Source organism: Echinococcus granulosus (assembly GCF_000524195.1).
Source record: "Echinococcus granulosus chromosome Unknown EG_S00007, whole genome shotgun sequence".
NCBI lineage: Eukaryota > Metazoa > Platyhelminthes > Cestoda > Cyclophyllidea > Taeniidae > Echinococcus > Echinococcus granulosus.
In genome coordinates, this window is record NW_020170387.1 from 881799 (window position 1) to 903358 (window position 21560).

The window sequence follows — 21560 nt, forward strand, 5'->3', positions numbered from 1 at the left end:
CTTCACAAAGTATTCACACATAAGTAATTCACACTGTTCGATGAATGCTTATTCATAAAATTGATGAATTGGCCCTCGAGAAAATTTATAAAGCCTCATTTTTTTACCCAAAAGCTCAATATAGACTTAATGGGAAAGTACAGCTGTCCACTTTAGTGCATAACGCTATCGAAACCCATGCCCCAACCCTTGGAGCATGCATACATTCCTTTCTTATAGCTATTCTTATTATCGTTCGATGCCAATACCATAAGTAAAACTAGCCGTTGGAAGGAATTTTTCTGAAATAATCAATCTTAAGCACGTAAGTGAAGTCAAAGATCCTAAAAGGATAGTGTCTAAACATAAATTGTGCCACCGGTTCAAATGGTACTTAGCAATTTCGGCCGAAATTTATGAGAAAATGAGAAATTCCTCACACGACGGTACTCTTTTTTGATGAAAAATTCATCATACTGACAGAGTCACTTATTTATTAAATAAGGGATGTGCAACCGAATTAGCTTAACCCTTTACTTAATTTTTTTCTGATAAGGTAGATAAACGACTGTTCACGAGCAAAATACAAACCCCATCAAATTGGATATTACAAAAATGTCTCTATTATTTGCTAAAGTGGAGTCAAGCATTTTCTATTTGAGGTGACAACACGACTTAGTTTAGCATTATGGTTCATTGAAAGCAGTTGTTGTACTATGGCGAATACCAGTAATTTATGAGGAGCAAAACTACGGTGCATACACTATTGTTAAGCTACTTACATTCTACTAAGTTTGGGGCTAGTATTACTAAAAAGGTAAGATTAGTGAAAGATAGCCTTGAGATGGAGCCGATACTGCCGATTCTATCCGTACCCTACCAGAAAAAAAGATTTTTATAAAAATGTAGAATGGGGCTTGAATTTTATGGGAAGTAAATAAATGTTAGCGGGACTGTTTGTTAGTTCATCAGAAATGGAGTTTATCTAGTGGTATCGATTTTTAAAGGAAAAACGCACTAATTCATACCTTCTGCATATAGTTAGAGGCAAAAGAACCGAGCCAAGTTCTTTTCCTCTGGTTACACAAGTACAAAAAACAACCTATTGGTGACTGGATGACAGCACCAGGAAGTATCCAACGATGTACTGTGTTTACAGCCTAAAATCCCCTCTATTGGGTTATATTTTTCAAGACAGTTCCATTTTTAAGAAAGACTGATTTTATTTAAGTAAAGTAGGATTAGATTGACTGAAATAAGTCATTTTACGCTTTCTTTGCAATAAATCGAGTTGGATGGCCAGGTGGATCTTGCAGCAGTAAGTCATCACAAAACTTGTAAAAGCACTTACCTTCTTGTCCTCTACCAACGGTCACCGATTGTACACCTTATTCATTTAATATTTTGATAGTACGACTAATAACTAATACAGAAAGCGCATCTATTTGCAACTGAAGCTCAAGTCTATATCGCATTTTGCAACAAAATATTACGCTAATGAGGTTATAGGGAGACAATGTCATTAATGAGCTAAAATTAATAACGATAGATTGTTATGCATTCAATTACAGATTAATAAACATCAATTCTTATCCAATTTTCTTATCCCTTAATAATTCATTTAGGGTCCATGCCAATAGATTTAAAGGAGAACTTAACTTGTGTGCTTCAAATAGAAGGCTACAGTAGTTGACATCACTAGGTCTCAACAAATGCAATGCGATTTCAGAACCATATCTAATGCACTTGCCTTGGTTTCACAAAAAGTGACGGAGCTTGAAGATAAGGCATGTATTCACTACTTCCTTTTCTCTCTGCACAAGAAAATATTAGAGGTCTTGGCGCATACCACCCATGACGCTGTTCGGAACTAGTAAAACAGCACTAAATTTACTGCAAAATCCTCCTCTGATTCCGTTTAAAAAGCAGTATTTCTAGAATGAGAGGCTCGAAAATATAAATGCAGCATCAGTCCTTGTTAGGCAATGCTGGTTTTGGTAACTATGCTAAACTAAGAGCGAGAAGACATTTTGCGTTGTGAGAATGTCATTGCTTACCGCTGATATCCGCATTTGTAGGATGCAATACTCTTGTTTCCCATTAAAAACGTATTTTCCCATAGCAGTTAGACACTATACAGTACACACGCCTGAACGATACCATCAATCCGGCTGATGGCGGGGTCTCTCCAACCCCAGCCTTCTCTCCTTAGCCACTTTCCTCCCTCTCTCCACGCTCCCATCCAACGTCCACTCAAATGCTCTTTGTAATTATATTCGTCGCCACGGCCATGCAGGAATGGACAAAATCGCCGATTAAGTTGTACATAGGCGCCAGAAACACTTAAAATGCGCTGGATTCTTTTTGTTGACGTAGGTATGCGTGTGTCGGTGTGCTAATCCCCGCTATAACCTCGCCTGTAAGCAGTCCATGATCAGGTTTTTCAAAGGGGCTGCATTTATTCGAATCCATTTGACCCAATCATTTCACAGCACTATCAACGTTCAACAACAGCAAAACTGTAAAACTCTTGTGTCAATTTAATAATGAATTTTAGGGCTTGGTAAGGGAGAAGGAATGGTCATGTTAAGATTTCATTTACATGAAATTTGAATGGAATTCTAAAAGATAGGTTTGGCCTAGATATTCTCGTATATTAGTGTTTTTAGGTAAAACCGCCTAAAAAACAAAAATTGCAAAAAAACTATTAACTAAATCACGTTTGTATGTGTGCTGAATACGACCATATTAACGTATTTTCTAAAAAAAGAAGCGCTTTAGATTAAGAAAAGTTGCAATACTAACTCAACTCTTCCAGTTCTCTAGGTTAAAATCTGATTGTGTGATTATAGACATATTTCGTGAAGAATCATTAAACTGAAATGCAAGAAATTCTGACATTTACTGATATTCTTAAAATGTCTGTAAGCAGGCAGCCACCCAGGTTCTTTGTGTTAGTTTGTTACAAAATATGCAGTAGCAAATAAAAAAACTTTGAAGTAGTTTGAGGCAAAAAAATTTTGCTAAAAAAGCACCCCCCCCTATTCTTACAATTAGCAACTAACCTTTCCAAATGAGGAAAATTTCGTCACGACTTTATAAGGCAAATTATTTACTTTTTAGCTTTCGAAAATTTGTTTGTAATTAAATAAGTTGATGTGCTAGCACACATCATTATCTCATCAATTTATGGCTGAGGAACATAAAAAATATGCTAAAGAATAGTCCGATGTCGCAAGGTCCCTCTTTACCCAGGTTTCCGAAACCGATATGAAGTTTACAGTTGAGTTATTTTTAAAAAAGCGTTCTTCTTTTCTATGTGTATGACAAAACGATACCAGTACACTTTTTGGCGAGGCATCCCAGCAAAAAAAGGGGAACTGATGTGCCCCCTGCCTCTGTTGCTGTGTGTGTGACGGGTTCACAGGGAGGCACGCCGATTGCTGCTCACAACTTGGCGCCCGCCCTCTAATTGGTCAGTCAAGTGGGGCCAATCAGTGCGCGCTTACGGGCTGTAATGATGCTCTTGCGTCTAGCCTGTTCACAACGTCTGCTCAATCAGCACTTTGTGCCTACGCAATATCCTGCAGCCATGTACACCTTTCCTTGGATCCTCCTTTTTACCAAATTCCTGCTTCCTTTTTCCTACGCCCTATCCAAAGACCACGCTCTTAATCTACCTGACACAGTGGTGATTGAAGAAAAGCTATTGGAAGAATTGCCCAGTGGACATATAATTCTAAACCTTAACAAAGTAGTAACTTTGCACGATACTCGTCACAATGCTTCTCAGCACCGCTTCGCTTCCGAATCAAGAATATTTACGCTAATTCCTGCTGAACAGCACGAGTACTTTCGTGTTTCTCCGAACCATGATTTGGTAGTAGTTAAACGAATTGATCGCGAGACTATCTGTGGAACTGTAGAACAGGACGAATGTCTGCTTCGACTGCAGTTTAACGCTCTGCAGATGGTGGATCACAATTCCAGAACTCTTTTGCGCACTGTTTTTGTGAGATTTCTTCTTGTGGACACAAATGACAATCGTCCAATCTGCCAGCCCCCATCTACCGCTCTCAAGGACGATCAGCACTCTATCCCAACCATAGAGGTATCTGAGGATGCTCATTTAAATGAAGTGCTTGCCTCTTGGACTGTAATAGATGCAGACACCCCAAAACACGGTATTTATGGCTTTCGTCAATTGTCAACCTCACCAATTGACTACGCTGGCGATCAGTTTTCCCTCGATCTCTCAGAAGCCACACTGACCCAACGTCCGTGGTCCAAGGTCACACTTCAACTACGGTTAAATCGCCCCTTCAAAAAGCAACCATCCATGAATTCCAGAAGTTCTAGATTATTGGGCGAATACCTGATAAAATATGCAGTCTGGGATAGTTCCGACGAACCGAGTGATTATAGTTCCTCCCACAGGACAGTTTGTCATCTTCGCGTACACGTTTTGGATATTAATAATCACCATCCAGAATGGATTAGTCCACAGGAGTTCAAATTCAACCAACCAGTCCGAGTTGATTTGAAGGAGGGCACTGTTGGAAGTATGGGGCGGAACAACCACATTCTGAAACTTGAAGCAACAGATGGGGATATTGGTCCGAACGCGCGTATCCAATACCACATGATGATGGACACTGATAAGTCATTGGAAGTGGAGAGTCTTCTCAACAATCTTCTACACCTCGATCCCCGCACAGGTGTTCTTCGATTACGGCGTTATCCTATCGATTATGAGGCCATTTCTCGTCAACTCCCTCTAAAACAGGTAAGTTCGAACGGCAACGAAGGTGCAGGCATTCGGTTTTTTGTGAAAGCAGTTGATTCTCCAAAAGATGAGTCACAGCAGCGCAGCAGCTCAGTCGGCGAGGTTGTACTGTACATTCACGATATTAATGACGCTCATCCGAAAATCACTGTGCTTCCCATTTCCCTAATGCCTTCGTTCAGCCCAGGTGGTAAAAAGACACTGAGTGTACGCGAAAATCTCCCAGCCCTAGAACCTGTCGCAACAGTGAGTGTGGAAGATCCAGATACTGGCAGTGGAGGTCGTGTAGAATGTGATCTGATTGAAGTTTCCTTAAAAAATGGCTCAACGCCAAACTTTCGCTTGATTAAAACCACCTTCCCTGAATGGACTACAAAACAAAGCAACATGGGATATCAGATTTTAACCGCGGGTCCTTTGGATCGTGAAGCGCAGAGCTCTCACGATCTTCGCCTTATCTGCATTGATAGCGAAGGGGCAACGGATCCCAACGAGGTACGGCTGACTTCCGTCGTGAATATTTTTGTTCGCGTTTTGGATGAAAATGACTGCTCTCCTACGGCTTCTCCCATAGAGAATGAGTTTCTTTCAGACGGAACAACAGTAGCATGCAAGGTGGTGGAAAATGTGAATCAAGGCATGAAGATCTGTCAGATTAAGGCCGTTGACTCGGACGAAGGAGAGAACGCGATGGTGGAGTGGACGGCAGGAAATGACATGCCCAGTTGGTTGAAGGTAGATGCCGACAGCGGATGGCTAGTAGCCTCTGGACCTGGAGGTCCCGACAGGGAGATGGCTGAGCGTCATAACTTTTCGGTTATTGCAACAGATGGGAGGAGAGGAAAGACTCGCCTCTCCACCACCGTAGCTGTCTCTCTTGAGGTGACTGACGTCAATGACCACGCTCCCGAGATCGGGTCCTTCTTCTACTTCGCCATCTCTGAGTCGGCTCCACCTGGCACATTTATCGGACGTCTGAATGCTACAGATAGGGATAAAACGGGAACGGATAACGCGGCGCTTACTTACACCATTGCGAGAATGCGACCGTACGATCCTAATAGGATATCTTCTTCTGAGGTGGATGAAAAACCCGGTGTTTGGTCGTACCCCAACGCAGGTTCTCAAAAAAGCAAAATTCCTGTAGTGGTAAGCTAACTTTTTCTTCAGCTTACGTATTCTATGATCGTATCCACTAAATTTGTGATTTAATTTAAACATCAAACCAGGATTTTTATAAATTTGCAGGTTTCTTTAAAGTAAGTTCCTTCAAATTGACCACTTTTATTAATTGTGTATCAGTGAAATACATCAAATCACACATAGTAAGCAACTGTAAAGTGCTTACAAACTTCCTATCCCCAATATAGCAGTTTTCTTTACCTTGTCTTTCAAACTCCAAAAAGTTGTCATTCGTTTTACCACTTTTTCCCTTGAAAAATGCGTGCCTAATTGATCTGCTCCGAGGACTCTGCTAAAGCGAATGATGCATTGAATTCCCTAACATCGCCTTTATTGCACACAGTCACACCTGAATTCTTGATAAGAGCATTAGAGGCAATGAATTTGAAATAAGCTATTTGAAATAAAAGTGGGTGAATGACGTAGACATCTCTCGTGTCAAGAGGATGTCAAGGTAAGCTTGAGTCAATTGTCTTTTTGTAAAATTTTATCAGGCCATGATCCCCAGGCGATCACATGCGTTCACTATCACAAATTTACAATTTTACGAATTTAAAATTTAAAGAAACTTATGATGTAAACATTAGTCTAAAATTTGAATTTTACAAATCCACTAAGTCATATAATGTCGAAGAGGAAGAAGGTTTGGGTAAAATTTCTTAGATTTCTTTGCTTAGTTGTGACCAAGAAGTTACGGATCAAATTAGCTGTGACGTGGTATTGCTAGACATTGGGGCCTCTGAGCCTGGCAAGCCTTTTGAAGATTTAGTTACAGGAAAAGCAGATCTAAAGAAGTGGTATGATTTTCGATATAATTTCTCAAATGGGCCATTGTAAATGAAATGACTGTAAGATCGGGTTAGAGACTGATTTTATCATCTCGTTTCTGACGCATCAGTTTGAGTGGGACAAAGGAACTGTCCAGTAAACCGATTTCTGTACCTTACCTGTCGATAAACTGGAAGTTTTATATCACTCCAAATAAATCGACTCCATAACTCATTCCTTACAAATCTGCTGAAATATGCGCTGTTAAAATTCGAATTTAAATCCTCAACTCCACACTGCGATCGTTCGGTAGCAGAGGGTTTCGCGTTACCTAAAACGTATTCACTCTCATACCAAACTTCAATCCCTGTGTTCTTGCATGTGTCGTGATTCCCACCATTATTTCTTGTTTAATATTTTGATTATACGGTGGGACTGATGCATATGTACTTCTGATTATTCAGTGGTCAATTTCTGAAACATACGAATCAAAAGATGAAAATATATGAGATAATTTTTAATTGGAAATGGGAGAAATTGTTACCATGATTCACATGGATTCCAAGGAGCTTTTGAGCGATTATTTGTAAATTCATTATGCTACATATCTTGTTCACTTATTTTCTTTTCTGGTCTACTTTGGGCACATTTTTAAATATCTCTCGGCCTCTTTTTGGTTCCAATGAATTACTATAGAAGGGGTAAATGCTTGGTGGACTGGTGTGGTAAAATCACTGCGATAATTATAAGCCAGTTCAAAGTTAGGAGAAGTTAAAGTATATTGCTCACCTGTAGTTACAAACTAATTTTCCAGCTTAACATACTTTCCTTTGATACTACGTATGCTAGCGGCATACTTAATTTGTGCGCTCTAGTGCTCTAGCGATAGGCATATTCAACATATTCACCAAGCCTTCATCGGATTGTGCCCTGCACTACCCTCCTGCATGGCGGGTGAATATAAGCACAGAAATTCTAAAGATCTTTAAACAAGTGGTCGCTCCTTTCAATGCTAATAAGCTAGCGGAAGAAGTTTCCCCTCGCCGGATTAATAAACTGCACATAACGCTTGTTTTTGTACCTAAAACGATGCCTAAAAAGGGAGATGCTGTAGAGTTAGCGGGCAGAGAACATTCAAATGCTAAACGGAAGCTGGCATGCTCCATTGCCAGGGCACCGAGTCGTGCCCTAACAAAGACTGGAAGGACTCTGTGAAGACAAGGTTTGCAGTGGGTAACGCCCGGACTAAAGCAAGCAATTACATGATGCAAATGACAACCCCATCGTTCTAGTACGTAATGTATTCGTTTTGAAGTAGAAAAAACTAAAGCTTAATTTTAAAACATTTAAATACAGTTGGGACCACGTTTTTGAATAATAAAATGAGTAAAATTTAAATAAATGAATTGCATCTGTCAATTTAATTTTAGCGAATGAATTAAACGAAATGATCTTACTGCTTGGATTGCTACCGCGGGAACGCGATTAATTTTAGCTTCACAATGGGAAAAATTACACCACCTTAGTCGAAAAAAAGACTAATCACGATCTCCAAATTAAGTTTATCGCTATTGGAAAAGAAAACCGAGTAGCACTTACAAAGGCGGAGAAACGCGTCATAAGGAAATTGTTAGCTCTTTGATTCTGCGTCACCTACGGGGCTTTGCACATGCACGTTTCCTCAACACACTTGAAGCGACGATTTCACTGGCTTGTGTGAAATCACTTCGTGGCGTTGCATTTGAATTTTTTTTTAGAAACAAGGTAAATTAAAAGAAGGAATTACTGCATTCCTAGAAATTGTTCAGGTTATGCACTAACTCCTATTGCGATTTTATAGTGATACGGGTGGGTGAAATAAAATGAAGAGGTTTAGTTAATGATGCATCATCAAATCTCATAAAAAAATTGCATTAAGTTCGGAACCCTTATGGTACTGGTGTAAACGCCGATATTGTGCTAACATTCATCTGATATTATTTTTGGTAGCTTTTCTCGCCAAATGTATTTTTTAGTTTCTGACCTTTTTAGCTACACAGACAAAATTCCAGTTGGCAAATCTTGTCATTAGTAAGCAGTATAAACTTTAAACTAACTTGTATCACTTTGTAAAATTGGTGCTCATTTTATTTATTTAAGCTCTCCAGTTATTGTGTTCCTTCACTGCTTTTGTCAAGTATCCACCAGTTCCATTTGATTCACATTATAGAATAAGCTTTATTTTTCTGATTTCTTTGACTTTTTGGAGTAATCCCAATGATGAAAACGTTGAGACGAAATTAAGGCAATTCACAAGAATAAATGCAGTTTTATTATAAAAAAGTTTTATATTACAATTTAGGCGCTTAATTTGGCAAGTAATCTGAGCGATCCCAGTTTGATTACTGGTAAATAAGTAACATTTTATTTAAAATGTAATTACACTTACACTTAATTTACTGATAACTGTAAGACTGCCTATTGGAATCACTAAACTATCAGCCAAACATATCCCATCCAATCCAAAATAGTTCGGCTTGTATAAATAGGTTCCATCCCATGTAGCTTGAGATTACTAATTATAAACGGAAGACCATCCCAATTCCATTTCCACACACAATTGGTTAGGGAGCGAACAGACCTAATGATGGGGTTAGTATCATGAAAGCAGGAACTCATTAGCTAAATGCTTCACCTACCCACTTGCTCACTCGCCAACCCATAATAGTGGACGAGAATTTGTGTGTGCTGTCTCTTGCGCATTCATTAGCACTTACGTACCTAGGTCCGCACATTCTGACGAGCTGTGACCCTTATCTGATTGCGAACTTACCGTGTAATGTTATATACGATAATTACTTAGTGTGGTGGCGCGCATCCTCGCTAGCGAGCGAGTTTGCTAAGTGCTTGGGATCTCATGTGTGTATCGCGTACATGAAGGGACGATTTCCCCTCACTCTTCCATCACACCCCACCATTACTACCAAAACTGGTCAGCTGTTATCAAGATGAGATCTTTTGCCCGGGGTAGTGCGATGTGAGAGCGGAGAAGGGGGAGGGGCGCAGCAAAGGGTGGGGATGGACTAGAAAGTTGCTGCTATAAGCCCCTCTAAAGCCTCTAGCAGAAAAGACAGGAAGGAGAAATAGTCTGATTTAGCTGCAACATGAGTGTTTTAATTAACTTTTTTTGTTTTAACTAAGACTTATAAATTTATTTGACTGGTTTTTTTTGTTTGAAAGTTAAATATTTGCCTTACTAGACGGAGAATTGATTAAACATCGCGTAAACATTGAATGGGATGTTTTGTAAAATCAAGTGGGTTAGGTTGCAAAGTTTCCGCTAGAAATTGTAAAAACTACGACTATGATTCTAGTGATTACCTGGCGCGATGGAAGCATTGATAGATAACTGATTACTGATTCTAAAATATGTATTTTTAGCAGAAATTTTCTCTGATGCTGAGGGACTATAATAGATTTTTATATAGGTGACTGCATTTAGGTGTTGAAATTCTTGCTGTTATTCTTCCAGAATTTCGTGATTTTCCTTAATTTTTATCACGTTTCTGATGCAGTAAATCTCTAAATCTAAGGATTTTTAGAAGACCAGTAGTATTTTGCCCACTTCCGATCCATTTAAGCTCCCGAATAGTCTACGTTCACCACTCTAAGACATCGCAATCACCCCAAACTGTTATGATAAATGGCCATGACGTAGGATATTCATGATCCATGTGTGCAGTGATGTGACAGCAGTGAGAGGAGGAGCAGTTTATTCAGGTGTGTAGCTTGTCAATGGGGTTGGTATGGCATGACCGGCATGTAACATCAAATTATTTCATATCCCCTCAGTTGGCTTGACTTTAAATGCTCACTCAACTTGCCTTTTTGCGGACACAAGAGAGGTGGAATATGTTATTGATAATGGTACTTCTTTGTAGTCGCTGGGTATTGTCTGCTTATTTTAAAGAGTAAGTAGAGGGTTAAGTGAACGTATGTGCGCCTGAATGTGAACGACCTTTGTAGCCCGTCATGGATATACGGGAATTATTTCTCCGCGTTACTAATAAGTAAGACTTTTCGACAGCACTTTACGACTAATGAGTAAGACTGAAAGTCTACAAGATTGTTGAGGTAACTGGTGATCTTTGACTTGTCTGATGAAAAGATTGCCTTGCTTGGGATTAAGTCATAGCGACCAGTCAGTTGTTAAAGTAAAATAGCAAAGGAATCTGGTTGTTATTTTCCAACAAATATGCCTACTCATATCATAGTTTATTGAGGCTGTGATGGAGGGATAGGAGAAGGATGAGTTGTTAAGATCCCAGCGGTAGTTTTTGCATCCCCTGCCAGAGCCCACACCAGTTAAGTGGGATCAGGTCGCAAGGATTCTCTCTACAGACCTTTTTCCAGCCTATACGGTTTGAGGGATTCGACTTTTGTGGATGTTTTTGAATTTCCTCGTTTCTTTTATTGTTTTGCAATAACATATATGAAAAGTTATAGCAAAGAGCTTCGCCAATGATCGCAAAATCAGTGCACGCTTGAAAGTTTGTCAATGCCTTTTCAAGTGCCTTCTTTTTTTGACAGAGCTAACAAAGCTGTACCACTACCTATTTTCTACAAAATGTTACTTAATTGCCTTTGGCTGGCATGTAAGCCCAGAAACGTCACAAAGTGACTTGCCACTAATTGTGAGGAGCTGAATGCTCTACTGTCTCCATAACTTAAAATAATTGAAAAGCATTGTTATTCTAAGGCCCACCTTTCAATTTAAGACCGATGACTAGATATCCCATGCAAGCAGAATAACGAAAGTGATCCTAAGAAGGTGTGAGCAAATAACTTTACCGAAATGGGAAGTAATTCCTATTTGTTAAGACTAGATGAAAGCTCGAAAAAATGTAATGCAAGTGGTATCTTTAAGGTTTTATAGGCTATCATTCATCATTCCTTTTTCTAGGTATCTTTATTGTCTGCTTGTCGAATGTAAAAGAAACAAGGATAATTTCATTACTAAAAGCCAACTTTGAAACCTAACTTCAACACGGTTGTTCTTCACTGACAGGGGAAATTGGAAGAGAACTGGGATGGGGCGGTGTCGGTCGCGGACAGTCCTATTATCACATCCCTAGCCCACTGCGATTGCCCTGCGTGTTCTCACGCTACTCATGCTCTGTCCGACCAGGCGCGCATGAGCGGACGCACTGTTTGTCTCATGCGGCTCTAAAGAGACCTTAATCAAAGACTTCACGAATGCAAGGGAAGGCGCAATAATCAGTACGCCACAAAATCTTCATACTGGCAACAGTCTTAAAAACTCTGCGCTTTTTCATTATCTAACACAAAGGCAAAAATGTGGTTTCTGCAATTATCAAAACTTACTAGATCTGAATTGGTGGTGAGATGAAACTACTGAGATCCTCCATTGCAATTGCTTCATTGAATAAGTTGCATCTCTGAATACCAGCAATCCCTGTTCTTTCATTTCTGTTTTGCCGAATCTGCCTTGCATTTATGCAGCAGCATCCAAGCGGTTATAAAAAATTTGTCATTAAGCAAGGGTAAACTGATCAGACCAAATCCGTCACCTACTGCTCCTTATTTCGATGGCATTTGCCTCCACACGTAAATATTAAAATGCGATACCGTCATTTATGCCTAATTTTTCTCAAGAAACTTTACTTTAGAATGGATAAAATTTTGCATGTCTCCCCAGTTTACTACTTCACATACAACAGCCGATTTAGTGCTGTTGCGCTTGGTCTTGCTGACCGGAAATTGACTCAACTTTATTAAAGTGAAATGGGATAGGTAAAATCTTGCCTCCAAGTGCCTTCTACTCCTGCTTTGTAGATGGCAACAGTTCTGGTTACGCAGATGGTAGGATCTTCGTACAGACCGTGAGGGAATGTATTACGCATTTTATAACAAAATGTTTTTTTATAGAGAACGGACAATTTTTACTCACTTTAACTTGCAGGAGACCAGAAGACGCAATTTATCAAATTACAGATGGTTCCGTTTTGCTTCACAAAATAATCCGCAACATTCCTGTGAGCAATTTTTGCCGACACTGTATTAGCCATAGATGGTTAGCGAGACCCACAGGTCTGACTTAATTATTTTGTATCATCCACCGCTCAGACTGTTGAGTACTTTTCGCTTGCATTTTTGTCGCATCACGTAAGGGGCGGTTGCTTCGAAGTAACATATTTGATTCCTTTATTAGTTAATTTCTTTTGCTACCGTTGTTGAACTCGGACTTAACCTTGTCATTGATCATAATGGTCTGTCATGGTCTTTGATATACGTGTGAAATCAATCGAGGACAAAGCTTAGAAGCAAGAATCAACACGATTTATGGATTTCTATGACTATAAAGGGGCACTATATCTTTAGATATTGTTTTCAAAACTGAAGCTACTTCATTTTATCCTTTTGGCCGTTGCCCATAAACATTGCTCCAAATATTCGCTTCGACGTCAAATTCACGGCATTTTGGTCCCCTTTTTTCCATGGCAAGATTATTTGCAATAATGCTTCCAAATTCACTCCAAACAAATGATCGAAGTAGTTGAGTTTTAAGTTTCGGCTTTATCTTTTCAAGGTGATAAAAGGGCTTATTTTTGGTAAACAACATTAACCCCCCCTTCACAAACTCCAAGACATTTAAGTCGCGCGAAATGTCCGACGTAATTACAGTTTACCAAAAGGTATACTCGCCTAAATTCAGGATAGCGTTCGCCGTAACTATTGGAAACGCATTAGATAGTATAATTAAAAGTCTAATTCGACCCCTATGATAAATTTAATCACTAGCAACCACCGACTTCAACTTTTCAAGCACTTATTTGGAGAACTTGGCTTTTAGCTGGATGACGAGACGGGTGAAATTTCTGTTGGGCCCCATGGACTGGACAGGGAGCAGTTGGAGTCCTTTGAACTGCTTGTTGAGGTGATAGACGGAGGAAAGCGACAGGTAATTAAAAGTGGCTTTACGCATCAGCAGCAGTGGAATCAAATGGTTAGTCGGCTCACTGCTCAGACCATCGTGCAAATCAACGTTCAGGATGAAAATGACAACGTGCCGAAATTCATCTTCCCCAAAAGCGATGCTGTTGTAAGTTTTAAACTCGTTTTCTGGTTCAAATAGCTTTGAACACCTTCTTCGGGGTGAATTATCATTCAAAACACCAAAGTTCTACATCACTTGATATATTTGCTTCTCTGTGTCATTTGAGCAAAATACACTTCGTTTAGTCTACCCAAAACTTGGGCTTCATATTGGATGCACTTTCGCAAAAGTTCTTTGGCTTAAGCCTATTTTTTATAAAACTGACGGAATTTTTGTTTTGTCCTGGCCTAAGCTTGCCCAACTTTCATATGCAGTTTTAGGTGCCACATGCACTGCTTTGCGCTCACGATATAAAGCAATTAAAAATCCAGTCAAAATTAGCTAACGAGGAAGTATCTCATGGTTTGTACCATCCTTCAACTTCTCCCAGTCTGAGTAGTTCTAGGCTCCATTCAAATGCACAAATGGAATTATGAAGAAATGAGCTTAATTTAGTGTATATCAGATTAAAAAGCAGTTGCTAGCCTTTCCGTGCAATTTTGGTGGCATTAGCTCACAGAATGACACTGTACTTGGGAGGTTGCAAGCCTTGTCAAAAATTTATTCGAAAGAAAAATCTCTTCATCTTCTTTACCTTGAGGTGAAGGAGGACGTGGTTTGCATCCGTTTGGGCCGTGGCAGCTTCGGTTTATGGCCACAAATGATCGATGAAGGAGACAAAATCAGGATGTTTAATGAAACTGTTGCGCCTTTTTGGCTAAATTTATTCAACTTCCCTTTTTCTACCCACATTAAATTTGTTTTTAGGGCAAGGTTTCTCTAACTTGTCGAGATATTCAACACCTTCCTCGAGTCGTTCTACAGGTTGTTGCCAACGACTCGGACAAAGGACCAAACTCCGAACTGGAGTATTCGCTGTACTTTGACAATGATACCCAGCTTTTGACAAGCAACAGAAAGCATGAAGACAACAGGACGACACCGGTCTCTGATGCTCCCTGGTTTGAGGTCGATCCACGCTCGGGTGAGATTAGTCTCGTTGCTGCGGACGAGCTGCTCTCGCGTTGTGAGACTATTGAGCAGCACAGCAGGAGAGACCTAGGTAGGTACGACCTCATTGTCAGTGCCACGGACAAGGGTGAACCCAGACTGTCAGCTACTGCATCGGTTCAAGTCCGCTTCATCACCTCTGATCAGGAAAACATGGAAGAGGCAAGTGCCCTTGAGTTCGTAGCGAAATATGAGTGAGGAAGGAATATTTTTTACATATTTAAATTAATTTAATAAAGAGTTAATTTTTAAGTGTAAAAACTGCATTGCAAAGCAAAATGCAAAGTATGCAGGCGGTTCATACGCCAACTTTTTAAGTTACTTCAAATATGGATTTGTTACAAGAAGTTAATGTCGTCTAGTAACCACAAGCTGAGGTGTTTTTATCGCTAATCCCACGGGTCTTTACAATGAGGTTCCAGATAAATTCTTACTGGATTTAGTTTTTTTCTTACCTTTGAAAATGTGAGTGCTGGAACTTGAACCAAGAGTATGTATTGTTCTTTGATGGTTTATGCCATTGTCGATGCGGATACTTATGAGGCAAGCTAGCTAAGCATTCAAATTAACTGCTGTAGATGGATACGCATAGGTGGGTGATGGGATCTGTACAACAACGCGATCTTCTCTACCTGACCCAGAGCCAAGTTTGTCACATACTCTTTATTGTTGATTCTGAGTACCATTTCACTTGTGTCACTAGATTACAGGTTGGTTGTGCCTGTGCACATGCATGCATCAATCACTTTAAATTGCTTCGTAGTGGGGCCAATTTGTTGTGGGCTACCGCTATGTACTGATTCTTACTTGTGTGAGCACACATGCTACCAAGATTCCGACTGGAGTAATCAGCAAATGAAACTTTGGATAACAAGGAGACCCTTAATGCCGAAAATGTGCGTACAGCCAGTACACGGTATCTGCGTCCACTGGGGTGCTGAGTTTTGATGGCACCATTTCTAATTATTGACAGTAACTTCAATGGCTTTGACCGTGCCATGATTGTTGGCGCATCTACAGAGGATCTCCGCATAATATTGGTCAGTGTAAACTCATAGAGATTGTAAGTCGTGAATTATCCTACACCGTCAGAAGTTGTAGACAAGCCCAGTAGGGACACTGCATGGTCATTGGAAAAAAAGTTCTTTTTCTGCTTACATGATTTCTCAACCTCATTTATTAAAATAACCAATTAAATATGTGCATTGGCGTCATCAATAAATGCATGGTATTCAGAAATTCCAAAAAACTCATAGGTTCTAAATGAGAGTTTAACCAAACCCGCTGTAGTTTAAAGGAAGGTTGGTGAATTAGCTTTAACGTTCTTCTATCCATTTAAAGCAGCGTACTTTAGTAGCCAATTATTTGGAATCAGTTCTATTTGACGCCTAAAATATGCTGTGCAAATTGAGCTGAGAGACTGGCTGTTTTTTCCTGAATTGCTAAAGCGTTTTACCCATGAATCCGACTTTTTAGTTACAGGAAGATAAGGGAAATGTTTATTTAACAATTTGGGGACGATCATACTCAATCAGGAAACTAAAAAACCGTAAGTGTACTTACTTAAACTATGCGTGAACTCTAAATAACTATGTTCTTCTGTTCTTTACTAACTTACTAAAGAAAAAAAGTGCTGACACGTGAGATAGTTTGAGAAGTAGAATATACATAACAGTTTGGGTTCCAAATGTGATTGGTTATTATTCTTGTTTTATGCATTCGATTCATAATCGAATGTAAGAATCTCATGTTTTGCCTCATTAGCTGAAAAACTCTTATCCTTCTGTCTGGAGAATTGAAACAAATCAAGTTAGTGGAGAAGGAAATGTAGTTAGTTTGAAGCATGCTTCAAAGCAATTTAAGTTAATAGAATTTTCTGTACGCAACTCCGACACATTGATGGTTATGAGCTTTAGGTTAAACAGAGTTCACTCACTTTTTCGCTAATTGCGAATTGTGATCTGATTATGTGTACGGCTAAACTGTTCAAATTTTGATTTCCAGATTTATTACAATGGGAGAGCTGCGGACAGTTTTTCTTCGTCAGAAAGCTTAACCAGTTTTTAAATAATCAACTTCCGATTTTAGATCTGACCTCTGGGTCCAAATATTGGAAGAAAATTAATGGTGTTTAGTATATTTGAAACAAAAATTTATTTAATTAACTTTTCAACCTCAATTTTATTTTGTTATTTAATAATCACATACCTCAGATCTCATCCCTGTTTCGTGACCAGTATTAGGTTTATTTGGCCTTTTTTGCTCAACTGGGTTCTTTTTTACTTAATTTTGCCAATTCCCTGGAAACAGGAAGTTGGCTGTGCAAAAAAGAGCATAAATGCTTGGTTGAAAAGGGGAGCTGAGCAATCTGTAGGAGGAGAAGGCAATGAAGAGGATGTGATAGGGGCAAGCCAATAAAGAGAGGAGATAGGACAAGGTCTTCGCTCTTCCCTTTCCTCCTGCAGCTCTGCGCCCCAGGGAAGGGGGCTAGTGTGTGTTCGTGGTCGCGTACACGAGTGCCGAACCCACCACTAAGTGGATGGGTGGGTGGTGATGATCGAACTCCCTTTCAATTTAATTTAATTTTAAAGTGCGATGATTGAACCTGATTGGTATTTTGATAAATGCAAGGCCTTCAGGCAGCGAAGACGACTGAAAGAAGGAAGAAAATGGGTCTCATCGAATTGGACCTAAATAAGTTCATTTTAGCCGTAGTTGCTTAATTCTTGTGGCAACAGACGAATAAACCTTAAATGGTCTCTGATGACCATTTAAACTTAATGATCTCGAATTTATTAGGTAATACGCCCTTATCGGTGAGAATGAACACAGGAAACGAGAATTTCTTAGTTCAAAATAGAAATACTTTAAAATGGAGTTTTTCTGAATTGCAGGCATTCCACTTCTTTTTTTTCCGTTAGATCTACTTTGAACAAACACAACAAATACATTCTCCATTTTTTTACTATAGATGTTTAGGTGTCTAGACTGAGCAAATATTTTGTCTCTTATTTGTAGGGTCGAGTGGCATGGGTCATTTTAGCATGAAGGAAAATGCCATAATGTGGTTAAGGGATATCTCATACAGTACAAAGATGACTGTGGGCCTACGTAATTATTTATGGTGCATCATGTTAGAGTATTTGGGCACAAATTCTACTCTTAAAACTTGTGTTGAGGGTCAGCCAAAAGTCACATTATTAAAAAATGGAGCGTTCGAGTTCATTTTTGACTGATCATTCAGATTACTAGCATCACCTCCTTGAAGCGCAATGTTATTCGCACTGATCAATTTAAAGATAAGTACAGACATGGGGTAATCCTTGAAGCTCTGATTTGCAAGTTGTGCAGATAATTGATAAATGAGTGATTTTACCTACATACCCTATCTGCAAATCATGGTAAAGTGCTCAACACCTTGAAGTTAATTGACAACGGCGGTATACAGCAACAATTAGTATCTTCTACTAATAATTGATTAAAAGAAATAAAAATAGAGTTAAATCTGAATGTGAGTGCAAATCTGGCGCTATAACAGTGTGGGATGCCTCACCAGTTAGCCCCATGGATGGAAATTTTGGTAGAGTAACGCAATGAAATATAATGGGCGAGTAAAACGTAGCAGAGAATTTCATCTTTCTTTGTCTCTGTGAGACAAAACTTTTTACGCATATCGCCAAAATGTTTAAATATTACAAAACGACGAATTAAACTAAAATGAGTTTGTGTCGGCATCAAAATGGTGCAGTTTGGTGACAATGGATAAGTGGCCACAGATATGGGCAACAGTACACGTAATTTTGATTTCCCCCGACATTCGCGGTATCAGTTTTTGCAGGAGTCACATTTAAAAATTCCTGCCTTAAAATCCCATTGATCGACCTTACCTGTAGTTGAGGAAGACTCCAAAATTAGCTCGGAATGACCGGCAAACAAAATGCCATTAAGCCTAGTGAAGGAAATTCCCGCACATTGGCAACCAGGCTACAAAAAATTTCTCACTTCCTATTCAGTTTAATACTTGCATCAGTCGTTCAAATGTTTTTATGGCTTTGTTCCCCTTACTAAACACCAGAACCTCCAAAGAGCTGAAAATTGAATTGGAACTTTCTAATATACTCAGTCACTAAAAATCTTTTTAACGATATTCAGGCCAATCTTGTGGCATCAAATTTTGTCGGCCGAGGATTGCCTGGATTCACTTCTTCTGTGTCCACCGCTGAGGCTGCATCGTCCTCGCGCTTCGAAGCCATCATCTCCTCAGAAGACGATCGTCAACACTGGATCCATGAAGGGGGTGATGAACCTACCAGCTTCGAGATCGCTGAGCCGCGCTCTGCTGATCGCATCGCCATTTTCTCATCGCCTATTGCATTTTGGGCCGCAACTATCTGTCTGGCCGTGGCCACCACCATCCTCCTCGGCCTCATCTGCACTTTTGTCCTCATAGCCTTTCGAAGGAGAGGTAAACAGTCTGTTGATGGAGACAGACAACCACCGAGCAGCCTATATTCTGAGGCCAAGGGGGCTGCAGGGGCTCCTAGGTCAGCGTGCATGTCGATCGATGCAAGCACTATGCCCTCTTGCGACCCAAAGGGATTTCGACTTGCGCCTTATCCTGGTAGTTTTACCATTATGAGTAGACACATTATCATTTGAGGGGGATTTGCTAGCCAGTAGATCTAGTTACTGAGTCACCTTTTTCACTCGATGAGTTGCCTATCTACACCAAGACGTTTCCCACCTTTTGTCTCTGAATGTATGTCAAGTCCACGATAGGTGAAAGTGATATCATTAGAGATTCCAGCAGGCATACTTACATAATAATATACCATTGTCACTGCCATTAGCTGTAACCCTCAAAGGCTACATGAGGGGGTAAAATAATTGAACTAATAGATAACCGTTTGTTTTTGGCTTACGTTACAAGCTTTTGGGTCAACAATAAGCACATTGTAAAGGTTAATAAAACCGTGATGCTCCTAGTCGGTAATTTGGCAATTTTAGGTAATTTTAACCTCAAAAAATGGACAGGTTAAAATTTAGTATACAGACTCTTATTTTGCTAACAAGATCATATTCACTAATTATCACAGTGATATGCAAATTAATATGCTATATTTTGGAATGAAAATACACAATGATAGGACCAAACTGGACAGCAATAATTCATGCTTCCCTGATTTAATGGCCGATTCAAAGCAGCAATGCAAATAAATTTCACGAGTCCTACTATAACCTGGTAGTAGTATTATTAGTGCATTTATATGCATTAAACACAAACCTTGAATTACACTTATTGCCTTAACACATCAAAAGTGAACTGAAAATCAGTATATACTGTTCCTCTTACTAATATTGACGAAGAAACTGGATCTAGGAGTTCTAAAAATTGGATCACTTACGTGTGACTCTATCTACAACTGCAGTCTTTTCGTAGTACGCGTTTTTACTATAATTTAAACCACGGCTAGGTCCTTTTTATAGACCCCATGAAGTAATACTTTATATTCCTAATAGTGCTACTAGTTGCTAAAAATAGATGGAAGTTGTAGGAGTAAATCTTGAACTGGGGGCTGGAAGTAGTTAGAAGTGTAATTAAAGTTTGACTTAAGAGTTTCACCATGTTTACTGAATGAAGTGGCATAACACCTATAATAAGGGTAGGAACCTTTTAAATTGTGATAAAAAATCTGGAATTTAGAGTGGTGAGGATGATGCCTTTTATAAAGGACGGCGAATTGCAATTATTTAAGCGGCACAGATAATTGAGAATAGCAAATTATAAGCATAGTTTGGCCCAATGCTTAGTAAAATATACTAAACGATAAATATGGAAATTTCCCTTTAAGACGTCACATACATTTATGAATTAATAGGATTTTATGTGGCAAATACATTGCCGACATTCGCTTCCTACTGAAGTTTACCAGGCATGCTTTACACATCATTCAGACGATGACCCAGAAATCGATGCTTTTCCCCATTGGCAGCCATTATTCGAGTTGGGGAGGAGTTGTGAAGGTTTGAACGAGTACATGCACGCAATCTTACTATAAAAATGTTCACAACCCGCTGTGGTGGTGATGGTGCTGGTGGTAACGGCTGTTTTGTTATTGTGGATAAGTGAAGACTGTGGTTGCGTGCTACACAAGAGTTTCTCCCTCTTAGTGTATGTGTTTTGAATGCGTTGTTTATGGAGTGATTGCGTGTGGCCATAAGAGTGCAATTGAACGCTAACAAGACGACGCTGGGACGGCTAGTTTGGAGGGAGAGAACAAACACGTGCAATAAAAAAAAATAATGCCAATTTTTTTCAAAGACAGGCAAAAGTACACTAGCGCATTTGTGAAATAAAGGTAGTTCTATTTTAGGTAATAGAAAAATGAGACACATGCACAAAAAACTGGATAAAAAAGCAAAGAAAAATATAAAAAAACAGGTGATCTACTTCAGAAGATTGTTAGAGAAAGAAAAATAGCCGTTAAAAAAAGAGCAAAATTAAGGAGGATAAAGCGTTTGCTTCAAAAAAGCATAAAGTTCAAAAAAAAATGTAAAGAAATTTCACAAAAAAATGAAGACCTCAAAGAAGAAATGAGAAGCTAAATATATAAGGAAAAAAAATCACATAAAATAAAAAAGGTACGACCAAGCGTAATGGCAAACAAATGAATGAAGTAAAGATTTAAAAGCGAGGAGAAGTGTCATCGAGACAAATCCAAAATGGCTGGTCTGCAG

The 21560-nt window shown here is 39.3% G+C and overlaps 3 protein-coding genes across 3 annotated transcripts in view; 2 read left to right on the top strand and 1 right to left on the bottom strand. All coding sequences in view use genetic code 11, as the record gives it.

The window, feature by feature from the left end:
* Positions 1-3571: 3571 nt before the first annotated feature.
* On the top strand, positions 3572-5923 carry EGR_01801 (Protocadherin-11 X-linked; the record flags this gene model as incomplete). Its single annotated transcript, XM_024491050.1, has 1 exon — positions 3572-5923. The coding sequence occupies one exon, from the start codon at positions 3572-3574 to the stop codon at positions 5921-5923; it is 2352 nt and encodes a 783-aa protein (XP_024354506.1).
* Positions 5924-13380: 7457 nt separating this feature from the next.
* On the top strand, positions 13381-15020 carry EGR_01802 (Cadherin-related tumor suppressor; the record flags this gene model as incomplete). Its single annotated transcript, XM_024491051.1, has 3 exons — positions 13381-13410; positions 13569-13817; positions 14580-15020. 3 exons carry the CDS (start codon positions 13381-13383, stop codon positions 15018-15020), a joined length of 720 nt encoding a protein of 239 aa, XP_024354507.1.
* A 3950-nt stretch (positions 15021-18970) lies between these two features.
* Positions 18971-21560, bottom strand: part of EGR_01803 (hypothetical protein) — a gene marked incomplete at both ends in the record, with an annotated part of 3487 nt that continues 897 nt past the window's right edge. Inside the window, 2 exons of the mRNA XM_024491052.1 lie at positions 18971-19081; positions 19133-19296. Of these exons, the coding sequence (XP_024354508.1) occupies positions 18971-19081; positions 19133-19296 (275 nt within the window). The remainder of the gene's footprint in view (positions 19082-19132; positions 19297-21560) is intronic.